Source organism: Scardinius erythrophthalmus (assembly GCF_964197995.2).
Source record: "Scardinius erythrophthalmus genome assembly, chromosome: 8".
NCBI lineage: Eukaryota > Metazoa > Chordata > Actinopteri > Cypriniformes > Leuciscidae > Scardinius > Scardinius erythrophthalmus.
Window position 1 is genome coordinate 3,321,037 of NC_138228.1, and position 13,329 is coordinate 3,334,365.

Below are 13,329 nucleotides of genomic sequence, written 5' to 3' on the forward strand. Positions count from 1 at the left end.
CGAGAACAGAAGAGCATTTAAATAAGACCAAGTGAAGAAAAACATAATTATGTATACATCTGGAACAGAACAGAAGATTTATGTACGGAATTGTGCATTATGTATAGTGTATATACAACCATAAAAAATATGTATATGTATTGTGATGTTTGTACGTCTTGTAATAAAATAAAGAAGCAAGCACAGACACAAGTGTGTATTTCTTTCTTCTCTTTGCTACTCTTTTCTTTTCCTTTCTTCCACTGTCATCTAGTGACTACACAATAACTCTGCAGACACAACATTTCCCCTTTTCTTTGAAGTATTTTGGTTAGGGTACTGTCTTGGAACATTACAACATAATACCACACTCTATTCCATACACCAGGGGTCGGCAATAGGCGGCCCGCGGGACAAAACTGGATTATTTTGGAAGTCCGTTTTTGTTTTTTTAAGCAGCCTATTTTTATTTTACAATAACGGTTTACAAATAGGCCCCACGTATCATTCGTTCAATCGGTTTTTTTTTTTTTCAAATTAAAAACAAAAATAAAAAAAATTAAAAACGACTTGTTTTTCCATTATTTATTTCCTGAACTAAAATGAAAAAAAAAACGAATAACGACTCGTTTTCCGATTTTATGATTGTGCGCTCAGATCAAAAATAGAAAAAATGAATAACAGGTTTAGACGAATTTTAATGTTGAATTTTAATTTAACACCTAGCAGACATATACCAATTAAATCATTTTAAACAGATCAAGTACTATTGTGGTAACAGATTACAGCCATTGTAATAAGGGTGTGAATAGCAATCATGCTCTCCTGTAAGTCTCATTCGCTTACAGTCCGACTTTTGAACTTTTTTTCATTATTATTTATTCGGGTATAACACACTGATAAATAATATGTATTACCTGATAAAAAAATATTTGCACTAAATTCTGCACAAAACTCCTCCACTACTTGAGAAAAGCCGTGGCCGCACGCCTACATCTGACAATTTTGGGTTCAAAAACGCGCTGCACACCACACGTAGGCTACTTAACAGTGTTAAATTTGAAAAATACTGTTCGATAGAACTGCTTTGTTACCACAGTTATCTGCGTGCTTCCTGCGATGAAGTTCCACATTTGCGGCAATCCAACACGAAAATGCAGCAAAGCCTTTCACAATATTTTCTTCAGATAACCTAACTCCAAATTTCTCCCACACACTGGACTTGATTTTTGATGACTATTGTCGACAACTTTACCATCTCCACTAGCTATTCTTTTCTTCAACTCCTCACCATCCATCTCGACAACTGCAAGCAGATCGCGCGCGCGGTTATGATGAATTTTTAAAAGTGAAAGTAACCTAGGTAACGTTATAGATCCTGGGAGGGTGTGGTGCGTGGTGGGCACAAACAAACTGATGTGGATTTTAAATTATTTTATAAACTTGAAATACAGGCATATTTTTGTAGATGTGTTTTAAAAATATGCATATATTTTTACGTTTGAATGTGATTGTTTTAAACCCGTGTTTCCCCCGTGTCCGACCCGACCCGCACCAGTATCCGACACAGTTGGATATTTTTCACCCGTTTGAGCAAAATTTGCGGGTGACCCGTCGGGTACCCGAACCCGTGCAGGACTCTATTTTAAAGTATAAAGACGGTAGCGGTCAGAACTCTGGTGTACCTAGTTTGGACAGAGCGGACGGTCTGACTGACAATAGCCCACTCCCGACATCTTTTGACAGCGCATCCGCACTTCATTCTGACCACCTGTAGGCTACTACACCTAGCTCTGAGGAGCTGTTTGGTACTGAAACCATTGTCAGTCAACAACATTCTTTTTTTTTTGCAAGGATGTTTGAAATAGTTTGGCAGAAAATAGCCTACTTCATTTGTCAGTTGGGCAATATGGTTTTCATTTATGTTGCTTGAGTGATTTGATATTTATTTGTTATTTATATTTCATTGTTTTTTTTTAGTGACATTTTTTCTCTGCTGTCAGTACAATGTTAAAATAATATTTATATTGACACAAACACAATTTTTGCATAGCATTTATAATTGTTATAGGCTACTTAATCTCTCTCTTTCCGTTAGAGACATTTGAATGTGAGATTCTGGAAATGAGATCTAAATTTTGCGGACCCGTCAGGTCCGGATATAAAGCGGGTGAATACAGTGTATTTTAAGCGGTTTAATTTGTATCCCTACTCCGTGTAGCTGGCCCGCCATCTACTGGCTAAAAAAAATATTGGCCCGCGGCCAAAGTTATTTGCCGACCCCTGCCATACACTGTAAGTAATACAGAATTAAAAAATACTTTAATAAACAATTTCCCTTTTTATATAAAACAAGTTATATTAGCAAAACAAATGGTGTATTAACTCCTAGCACTTTCTTTAATGAGTGCACGACAGCAACTACATTAACAGGGTCTGGATGTAATCCTTCTTTAGAAATCGCGTGAATAGTTTCACACTATAGTTTATAGTTCAACTATAGTGAATAGTTTCATCAGTCTGCTGTGTCCTTTGCCTAAGTTTGCTTTTGCGTCAACATTAACTGCAGGAACGAAATATCTTCTAAAATATCACTGTTCATTCCCTTTTGAACATTTAGACTTTCCCACTGTGCAATTTCAGCACCAATATTTATTGTGGTCTTTTGTCCTTGTTACTAAATCACACAAAACAACAAATCACATGGAAACTAAAAGATTCACAGATCTCTTTATAATTTGGTCAAACAATTATCAAAGCAGCAGATTACCTCTATCCAACACTAATCATTTCAGAAAAAGGTTTTAATGTAAATAAAGTTTCATGATACTCACTGAAATACTTTCTAACACAGTAAATATGTGACCAACAAGAAACACAAGAAATACCTTTGGGTAGATGTTGTTTTCTCACTGAAGCGTGGCTGTCCACCATCTTTTGATTGGTCACTCCTCATAGACACTAGGCTGGACTCAGGTGAGCCGGATCTTTCCCTAATACACAAAGAGCAAACAGAATCAATTTATTGCAGGAGGTCCCACTGTAACTGATATCTACATAGTTCTGTTAGCTTACACAGCTACTGCTTGTTTAAGTTAACGGGATGGTTTAGAGTAAAATCAACCTAGGGTCCTTTGCTCCATGACCTCGAGGCAAACAGTGACATCACTAAAGCCACAGGCCCCGCCCACGAGTGTTGACTGACACTGCGAGTAGTATGAAGCTGCAGACTCGGAGCCTGCATCTACAGTCCCGCACCCAGAGTCCCGCATTCTCAGACCCCTCGTTTTTCGAGACAGCGCCTCCTATCAATCGGATAAATATTTGAAGAACTTAAGCCGAAACGCGAGTATGTCAATTTTATTTAGCAAATCATACTCATTCGATTTCTTTTTTAATCAAACTACTTTATATCTCATCGATACACCAACATATGAATAGTCCATTTAATATTTGTAAAGATAGTTTGTAACAAAATTTGAGCCGTTAATGTATGTTTTTTCGCCTTTTTTTAAAAAATATCAAAATATTAAAAAATATTTTGATAGCTGTTAGCCTTTAACCTTGGACTTTTTGTAGACAAGCCATTGTAAAAATTGTATTAAAATTAGTTTACATTAAAGTAGACCAATTAAATACATTAAGTGTGTTAATATCAAAGAATGTCATCATTAATTATTTAATCAGATTTACCTTTTGACCTTTTTTTAATTACCGGACCTTTTCTCCAAAAACTATAAATGCAGGAGTAATTATTTTACTTTATATAATTTATGTAGACTAGGCCTACCTAAATTAGTTCTTATAAAACGTAAGTATTAAAATTAATCAATATTAATTTAACTGTGATATGAAGTTGTTGCCAGCCATTTACAACTCATACAATTGCCTAATAATCAAATTTACTATGCCTTCACTATATATTAACCAGTCTATATTAACATGTGAGCTAGAATGTGTCATTTGGCCTTTTGTTTGGGTTCCTTCTTTTAATTTGTATTGACTGAAATGTTTTATATATTAATTTATTTATTTATATGGACAGGCCATCATTCATGGCCTATGTGAGATGCAGGCATTATTCTGGCAGGAGGCTGAGGAGGTGTTCCTCTGTGGCCCTACTTATCACCCTAGGTATGCTTGTAATTTGCATTTGCAAAAAAATAAAAAAAAATAATATATATATATATATAGGCTATATATATATATATATATATAGGCTATATATATATATATATATATATATATATATATATTATTACACAATATTTTTGACAATGGCATTCATCTTTTATTTTAGTGAAGTCGAGGAATTTGACAGAGCGATTGCAAAAAGAATGAAAAAAGAAGAAACATTCGCCTATACCAGAAAGTAATTATTTTAGCTTATGCATTTACATTACATTTCACATTTATTCATTTAGCAGACGCTTTTATCCAAAGCGACTTATAAATGAGGAGTTTTTTTTAATGCAATTGAAGATGAAAAGTAAAGTCACTAACACAATTCTTTCTTCCTTTTTTCTTTGCTTTGTCCTGTTTACAGCAAGATGATGTTTAGGTGATCGTTAAATAAAGTACAGAATTGTTTATTATTGGTGTTTTGTCTACTCTTATTTGAGTTTTGCTTTGCATTTAAAATATCAAAAAACAGGTTTTGTAATGTTAGCATGGTATAATGTTAATTAGACCATTTGAACTGAAAGAAAATTGGAATTTGAATAAAAAAAACATTGTAGCAATATAATATCACAATATTTTTCAGAAGGTACTTCAATCTGTAATTGTATCCCTTCCATCAGTAATTTTCTTTCAATTACACCCATGCTCAAAAAATAACTACTGGGTAATTTGTTAGTCAGAGAACACAATGAGTTTTTCTGGCACATGCATTAAGCAGGGAACGCAAATATTTATTTGGATCACTTTAAATAAAACGAGACCGTAATATTGCATCCTATTGTTTTCAATGGCATTTAAGGGTGTTATACGATCTTCGAAACAGTAGGAGGCGCTGTCTCGAAAAACGAGGGGTCTGAGAATGCGGGACTCTGGGTGCGGGACTGTAGATGCAGGCTCCGAGCTTCATAAGTCTGCAGCTTCATAATGTTGGACACTGCCGTTATAACCAGAGAATGTCTAATATGGCGAGAAGTTTCACTCTCAGTAAACTTCCGGCTTTTGAACTGGTTGCAGTTCCACTCTGATTCCATATGAGGGCGCTCACAGGACGAGTGCAGAATGAATGGAGGTCTATGGCGCTATACCAATAAAAATCCACTTTTCTCAGGATATAATTTTTTTTCTAGTAATTTGAATGTTGTATTCGAAAGGAGATGCAAATAAATTACACATTGCTGGGTGTTAGATTTTTTTGAGTCACTTATTTGCTTTAAAAAGTCTTTTAAAGTGTCAATGACGTCATACACATGTACGACCAGAGATACTGCTTCACGGCAATCCTTCAGTCACTCTGGTGCGTTCGTGCTCTGCACTTTCTTTTCACTCGAGGCATCGACAACACAGCTGACACAGGTAAACACACGTGCTAGAAGAGTTTTTGTTTTGTTTGTTTCTGGTCCCGCTGCGGATGACACTATGCCATCAAGCGGTATCTCTGGTCGTAATCAGTCCTTCACTGACCAATCAGCGTTCATTAGCAGAATGCTAGCGTGTTATGGGCAACAACAACTCAACCTGTAAGAAATCAAAAGGACATAAGTACTCGTTTATTCAACTTTCGACCTAAAACCCATGTTGAACTTGCAAAATCTACAATCAGATCTGAGATTTCTCAACGACAATCGGGTGAGAGAGACAAATTTAGCCGTCTAGCCCCATTGACTCCCATTCATTTTGCACTCATGGCGATCGCCCCCAGTGGAACTCTGGTGGAACTACAACCAAAATTCGGCACAATAGGACTTAATAGGGAGTGGGCAGGCTCTCCGTAGACGGGCTCTGTTATAACTTAGACCCGCCCTGATCGAGTTCACTGCGAGTTGTACACATCAGCCATTGCTGCAGCAATGCACTCACGAGAAGCGTCGAAGCATCTCCCAAGCGTTGATCGTGTTGTAGCTGGATGTATTCATTCACATAGCTCTCTTTATTTACTCTTGAAATCTGCCAGCCACTCTAGACGAGGTGGATTCATTTTGTTTTCAAAGAAAATGCTCCCTCAACTCTACAGAAATTTATGTAAGTTACTTATGCACTTTTTATACTGTTTACTCAGCTCTAACAGTGATTTTCTGAATAAAAACAGATGCTTCATCTTTTGTGTGACATACAGTAAACTTTATTAAACTCATCAGTATATTTTGTGTCATCATTCAGACAATTCAGATCATCAGACGGAGTCCTACAGCAGGCTTGCATTAATACTAGTGTATACAAGCAATGTCAATAGGTTATAATCATAATTAAACTAAACTATACCTGTTCCAACTCCATAAAGCATATATTCTCTGACTCTGTAGGCATTTTTATGGTTGAAATAAACACCATTACTGTGACTGTCTGTGTTATTATTATCATCTTCCCTGTTCAGGGTCTGATCGCGGCTGCTTAGGCTCCGCCCCCTGTGCCGTGAACCAGCAGCTCATTAGCATTAAAGGAGAAGCACTAAAACTGATAAAAAATAGACCAAAAAATAGACAAAAAATTATGATTTAAACGTGCTGTAAATAAAATTATGTTGGGTATTTTGAGCTAAAACTTCACATACATACTCTGGGAACATCAGAGACTTATTTTACATCTTGTGAAAAGGGGCATAATAGGTCCCCTTTAAAGTTAGAGCTTATTTAAAGATATCAGCCAGATGGCTTAGTGCAGGCGCTAATGGATCCTATGATGTATCTGGTAAATTACCCCACTAATAATGCCCAGAATGGTACCAAACTTCTACAGTACTACAAATAGGTTCTCTACTCATAAAACGAGGCATTGGAAAGTTTGTAAGTACATCAGGAGTTTATTTAAATAACACTTGCCTGACGGCTCATGCTACCGGTCATTAGTACCAGTTTGCAACAATTATTAGTTAACACTAAGTTGTTAACACTTCGGAAAAAATAATTATTCATTGTTACACTACATCCTTATGTATGTTTCATACCAAATGCTTCAAACGTCTAATTATGAGGATCAATTTAATGATGCATATCCAAATACCAAAGAAATTTGACGATGACACGACCAGCGGAAACTTATTAATTGAGTTAAGATATGTTTTTTCTGAACATCTATACTATTTCTTGTTTTTACTGTGTTGACTGAGGGTCTGATTTAATGTCAGGAGTGCAATAACAGTGTTTATTCATTCAGCCCGGCTTGCGGCTTCAGTTAAAAATCTTTACTTGCTTGCTAATAATTAAGATTAAGAGAGTGATCACCACCTTTTGAATGGTCACAGAGTCTGATCTTTCACTAATGACAAAGAGCAGAAGGAAAAAACACTTTACTACAAGAGGTTCCTCTGCGTCAATCAAGATATTTGATGATCCAAATGATACAGTTTAACTAAAACTATATGAATTATTATTTCTATCTTAACCACAGACATTAACTTTGAACACACTAGTTATCTTTTGCTGTGTTTAGCATTTGATTTGCCAAAAGTTCTTTTCTTTTTGTTCACTCCACGGAGATTCGATTGGATGCAAACAAGCTGTTTGTTCTAGAATTAGTGTAAATTGTGTAAAACATTCTAAAGAAGTTCTAAACTAAAGTTTTGCGCACAACAATAGTGAAAGTAACACTCCTTGTTAGGGTTTTGTTCCTCACAGGAAAAAAACCTGAAACTCCAGTAGTGTTTAAAATGATTGTGTGAAAACGGCTGCAGTCTTACCTCTGTTTCTCTGACAGACTCATCTTAGAGAGAGAGCCCTTTCCTCGCTCCTCCGACATTACTGCAGCTAAACAACCAGTGCAAACAGATCAGCACTGGTTTGTAAAACAGTCAGCTCAACATGACCTGGAGATGACAATATGTTAATGAGATGTTACAAACAACTATACTGCCATGTAGAGATCGTTCATTAAGGGATAATTCACGACCAGCTGTAAATTAAATGATTTTAAAGCACAGCATGGAGGCAAAGAACCACATGACATAAAGCAGAGTGCATTCAAATCGTTTCATGCACAGCTAGCTGTGGATTTCCCAGTACTGACAATTTAAAGCTGTTATTGATGTTTGCTGTGCAATATTTGACCTGAAGGGTACATTTTTTTAATTTTCATCACATATATGGCTCATTAGATCTAGCATTCTGCATGCTTCGACGAACCAGACACGGAGATGAAGTATTGCATAAGATTACATTTATTTGAATGAATGAATCATAGCATTTATTTGAATTCATTATCGAGGATGGTGGGGGGGGGGATCTCTCTATTAATTGAGCATTAGATAGTAATATAGCTAATGTATTCATTCAGTAGTGAAGCATCTTTATTAATAAGTCGCAGGGAAGCGTTGCTAACATTGCTGGCTTAAAACTTCTCACAACATGTCTAACCCAGATTGCACAGGTATGTCTCTAAGATGACTGTTAAAGAACGCTTCATGTGGAAACATCTGATAAACGTCTTAATGAAAGCAGTTTTTTATACATTCTAAATCATAAACTTAATCTTAAATATTTTATTCTATAAATATTTTCTAAATGTCTAAAATCTAATCTAATCTAAACGTCTTAGAGATATATTGCAGATGAGCAACTACAACTGGCAGATGTAAATGTAGACATCTAAAAGATGTCTCTGTGATGTAGGCCTACATGTGCTATTAGGGAAATTGAAGAACATTAAGAAATGGACATTATAATTAGGCTACTGTGTTTAAAACTTGAGGTGGCAAACTGAACTCATATAAAGTTATCTCGGGACGCTAGTCCCGAGGTAAATACAGATCGTCAGCTCCAGTTTGTATCCAGCCTCTCATGGAAACTACAGATTCTCCAACACCCGTGCAGAGACGACTCGGCGCCTGTGAAGAGACGACTCGACGCTGGCGATATGTTTATGCCCTAAATCAATACATGATTAACTAACTGTATTTCTCTATGTACATTTCTGAAATGCACTTTCTGTAAAGCTGCTTTGAAACAATATGTATTGTGAAAAGCGCTATACAAATAAATTTGAATTGAATTGAATTGAAAAAGTTCATGACTTTCTGTATTGCAGTTTAATATTTTTTTTTACACTAATTTATTTCCAAAACTGTTTATTACTTTATTCAGTTATTTTTCTTTCCATTTTTTATTTGATCATTGCCCCAAGTTCACAATCTATTTTATTATTTTTAAAATGCTCCTAAATTTATTTGTACATTGAGAAAAATGTATTATACACCCAATATATATATATTATCAATATCTGTGTGAAACAAAATATTATATTCAGCACATTATTATTATTGGTATTATTATTTATAATTATATTTGACATAAACGAACATTCACTATGAGATTTATCTGTTTCATCTCTGAAGGTCTATTTTAAAATACTTTCGATTTCGCATTATCACAAAGCAACCGCCAGAAATGAAAAGGAACCTTCTGAAACTTATTATTCATTTACAATAACCCTTTCGAATAAACTAACCCTAACCCTAACCCATGTTTTAACTTTCATCGCCTTCAAAATATTTATTCGTGTAAGTTCATTTCTAGCAGCATCTGCGTCTGTTTGGAGTGACGGTCCTATAATACTTCTGGAATAACAGGTCTACTTTAACTTCGAATTTTAAATTACGGTTATAAACAGTATAAAATCAATATTATATTTCCCAAAATAACTGTAATCAAGAAAGCTAAAACTTACTTGAAGCCTGAAGAGAATTTAGACTTTAATTTCTTTTCTGTCATTCACAGTGTTCGCTTGTCACATGACATGTTACGAGTCCAAAGCAAAATCCAGTATCTGGTGGAAGAGATTTGTCGACTGTTCATAAACTTTGTTAATAATTAACTGCTAAATATGACATTCTCCTTTTGCTGAAGCCTGAAGCCACGCTCGCGCTGAGAAATGTGGTGATGGAGAAATGGCGGCAGGTACACAGTTAGTGGGGGCACCCCATTTTCACAGGATTATAAATGCAACGCAAATGTTTGTTCATTACATTTATTAATTTTTAACATTTAGTCATTTATTTGTACATTGAGAAAAAATTATTATGCACCGAATATATCAAATTAATATCTGTGTGAACCAAAATATTATATTCAGCAGATTATTATTATTGGAATTATTATTTATAATTGTATTTGACATAAACGAACATTCACTATGAGATTTATCTGTCTTATCTCTGAAAGTCTATTTTAAAATACTTTCGATTTCGCATTATCACAAAGCAACCGCCCGAAATGAAAAAAGAAAACCCTTATTCGTATTATATAAAAACGTATTATTCATTTACAATAACCCTTTCGAATAAACTAACCCTAACCCATGTTTTAACTTTCATCGCCTTCAAAATATTTATTCGTGTAAGTTCATTTCTAGCAGCATCTGCGTCTGTTTGGAGTGACGGGCCTATAATACTTCCGGAATAAAACAGGCCTACTTTAACTTCGAATTTTAAATTACGGTGATAAACAGTATAAAATCAATACTATATTAACCAAAATAACTGTAATCAAGACAGCTAAAACTTACTTGAAATCTGAAGAGAATTTAGACTTTAATTTCTTTTCTGTCCTTCACAGTGTTCGCTTGTCACATGGTAGGCTACGAGTCCAAAGCAAAGTCCAGTATCTGGAGGAAGAGATTTCTCGGCTGTTTATAAACTTTGTTAACGATTAGGCTATATCCTCCTTTTGCGGAAGCATGAAGCAAAGCTCGCGCTGAGAAATGTGGTGATGGAGGATGGCGCCAGGTGCACAGTTAGTTAGGGCACCCCCTGTTTTCAAAGGATTGTAAATGCAACGCAATTTTTTTTTCATTACATTTATTCATTTTTAACATTTAATCATTTATTTGTAATAAACACTTTAATGGGCTATTTAAAAAGTGTTATTTATATGTTAAATTATCTTTTTTTAAACATACGCTCAGAGTGTGACGTCATGACAATAACCTCAATAACCATTTTATTTAAAGGTTTAATTTATGTCCCGTTGACCTGTCCGTTGCATTACGATTAAAAGCCGTATCAATGTCAAAAATGTGACGTGCAGTCACATCGGTCACACAAGTTCGGGTGTGTGTGCTGTTTAAACGAGTGTTCTCACTGATACGCTTGTTGTAATTCGCGAGTTTTCACGAGTTTTATAGTCGTATTATTGTTTCTTATTCAAAAGTGGTTTTCTTTCGTTTAACACTTTCGGTTTCGTTTCTAAAAACTCAGTGCGCATTTGCTCCTCATACTGCCTGTCACGTGACCTGTTTTTTTTTTTTTTTTTTTAATCCTCAAGTCTCAAAATCTACTGGTACTGTAATTGCATTAGGAGAAAACAAATCAAGGTATGATCACACCAAATGAGCCAATGATTTGATTTAATTTAATTTAATTTAATTTAATTTAATTTAATTTAATTTAATTTAATTTAATTTAATTTAATTTAATTAATTATTGAATAAAATCTATTATTTATTTTTTTCTTTTGTTGCCTTCCAGTAGATATTGGAAATATGTGAATTTGTCTTTTTTTGTTTTTGTTTTGGTGTGAACACACAAAAGACACATTTATAAAAGGCATATATGTAAATATGTATGTAAATCTCTCTCTCTAAGTAAAGAGTTAAACTGCACACTCACTCAAATATTTTGATAATTTACAACGTCATACATGATAAAACACACATTAAAAACTTTTCCCATATGGTTTGAATGTAGATGTTTCTTATGAGATGATCTAATTACCTAATTTATATCTTAATATTCATTTTTCTTAAAATAGCTTACTGATCTGGACTAAAATGTAGGCTATGTGCACTAATGTGGGATTTATCATACTCTGTCTTTACCAAGTTCTCTTTAACTTGCATCTCATAAAGGTGTGTGTTTGCTAGCTACTTAAAGGAGAACTCCGGTCAATTTTAACATTGAGCTCATTTTTTTGTAAATTTGGAGTGCTGTCAGTACAGAGAACAACGACAAAAATCGGTGTTGCCTACACAGTGTTATCCTCTTTTTAAAATTTGCATCCTGTTGACTTCAATGGGGCAAGTTTTAAACCTGCTTTTAGCCTCTTAACATCGTTGATGTGTCATTACAAGTGCACAACCAATGTGAGTGATTCCTTCAGAGTGAACGCGGGTGAATCTGACTGCAGTAGATGTGAAAGATATGAATAAAAATTATGTTATTTCAGCCAGCGCACATACCTGTATTTACATCCTGTTTTCGGTGGAAGTCCATAGTAATCGATTGTCAAGTTCACACGCGTGATCATAGGTAACTAAACCTATGCGCGTGAACTCGACAAGAAGCTAGCTCGTTCGGATCTTTACCACATATTAACTTTAGTTTGTCAAAATTTCACGCTCTTTCCTGCTTACTATGTCCTTCGCTATATGATTTAGCAGCTTCCACATGTTTTTTTTTCCATGGTTTAGACATCATAAATTAGTGTAACAATGTGTTCAGTATTACATAAACAGTGCAATCCATGCTGTTGTTTACATCCGAGTATCTCATAAAACTAAAGGGGAAAACTACAAGGATTAGATTAAACTATTTTTATGTGGCTGGGGGCAATTTCTGAGCACTTTTTTCTTGAATGTAATGCTGCTGCAGTAGCCCAGAACAGACAATATTAGTCCCAGAATAGATTGGGTTTGCATTAACCCTCATTGTGTTGCCTTTCACATCGTTCGAGAGTGATTCAAAATCATACGGAACTGTCTGTTCTCTAATCACTCTCGCGGTACTTTACTTTAATGTCATACACCGACCGGTCTGGGGGTGGGGGTGGGGATTGGGTGGTTTGTGCGCATGCACATAAAGGGGGGTGTGGGGAGTGGAGGAGAGAGAAGCATGAAGAGGGAAGTTAGCTAGAGGAGAGATGTCCTAGACAACGACTAACGTTAGAATTATATTCTCTTGAATTTTGATATGGCCGGCACACGACCAAAGAGACGACGTTCCGATGAACATATGGCAAAGAAGAGAGAAAAGGAGAAGGAACGTGCGTAGTCCCGAATTTACATTGGATAAGCCTGTTTCAGGAAACACGGGAGGGAGGGAGGGAGGGAGGGGACGGGATGAGGGGGAGGGAGGGTCGAGCTAGCCTCCGTTTTGTTTGACAATACTTCAAACGTCAACAAGAAGTGACGTCACCCAACATCACTTAGAGCACCTCAAGTCGAAAAAAAACTGATCAACCCGAA

General features: G+C 35.5%; 1 protein-coding gene across 1 annotated transcript in view; it reads right to left on the bottom strand.

The window, feature by feature from the left end:
• Positions 1-10,852, bottom strand: part of LOC308694896 (ribonuclease inhibitor-like) — a gene marked incomplete at its 3' end in the record, with an annotated part of 95,914 nt that extends 85,062 nt beyond the window's left edge. The window contains exons 1-3 of the mRNA XM_081372706.1: positions 10,654-10,852; positions 7,835-7,960; positions 2,868-2,972 (exon numbers count right to left, since the gene is read on the bottom strand). Of these exons, the coding sequence (XP_081228832.1) occupies positions 2,868-2,972; positions 7,835-7,893 (164 nt within the window). The 5' untranslated portion in view covers positions 7,894-7,960; positions 10,654-10,852. The remainder of the gene's footprint in view (positions 1-2,867; positions 2,973-7,834; positions 7,961-10,653) is intronic.
• Between the last annotated feature and the right edge of the window lie 2,477 nt (positions 10,853-13,329).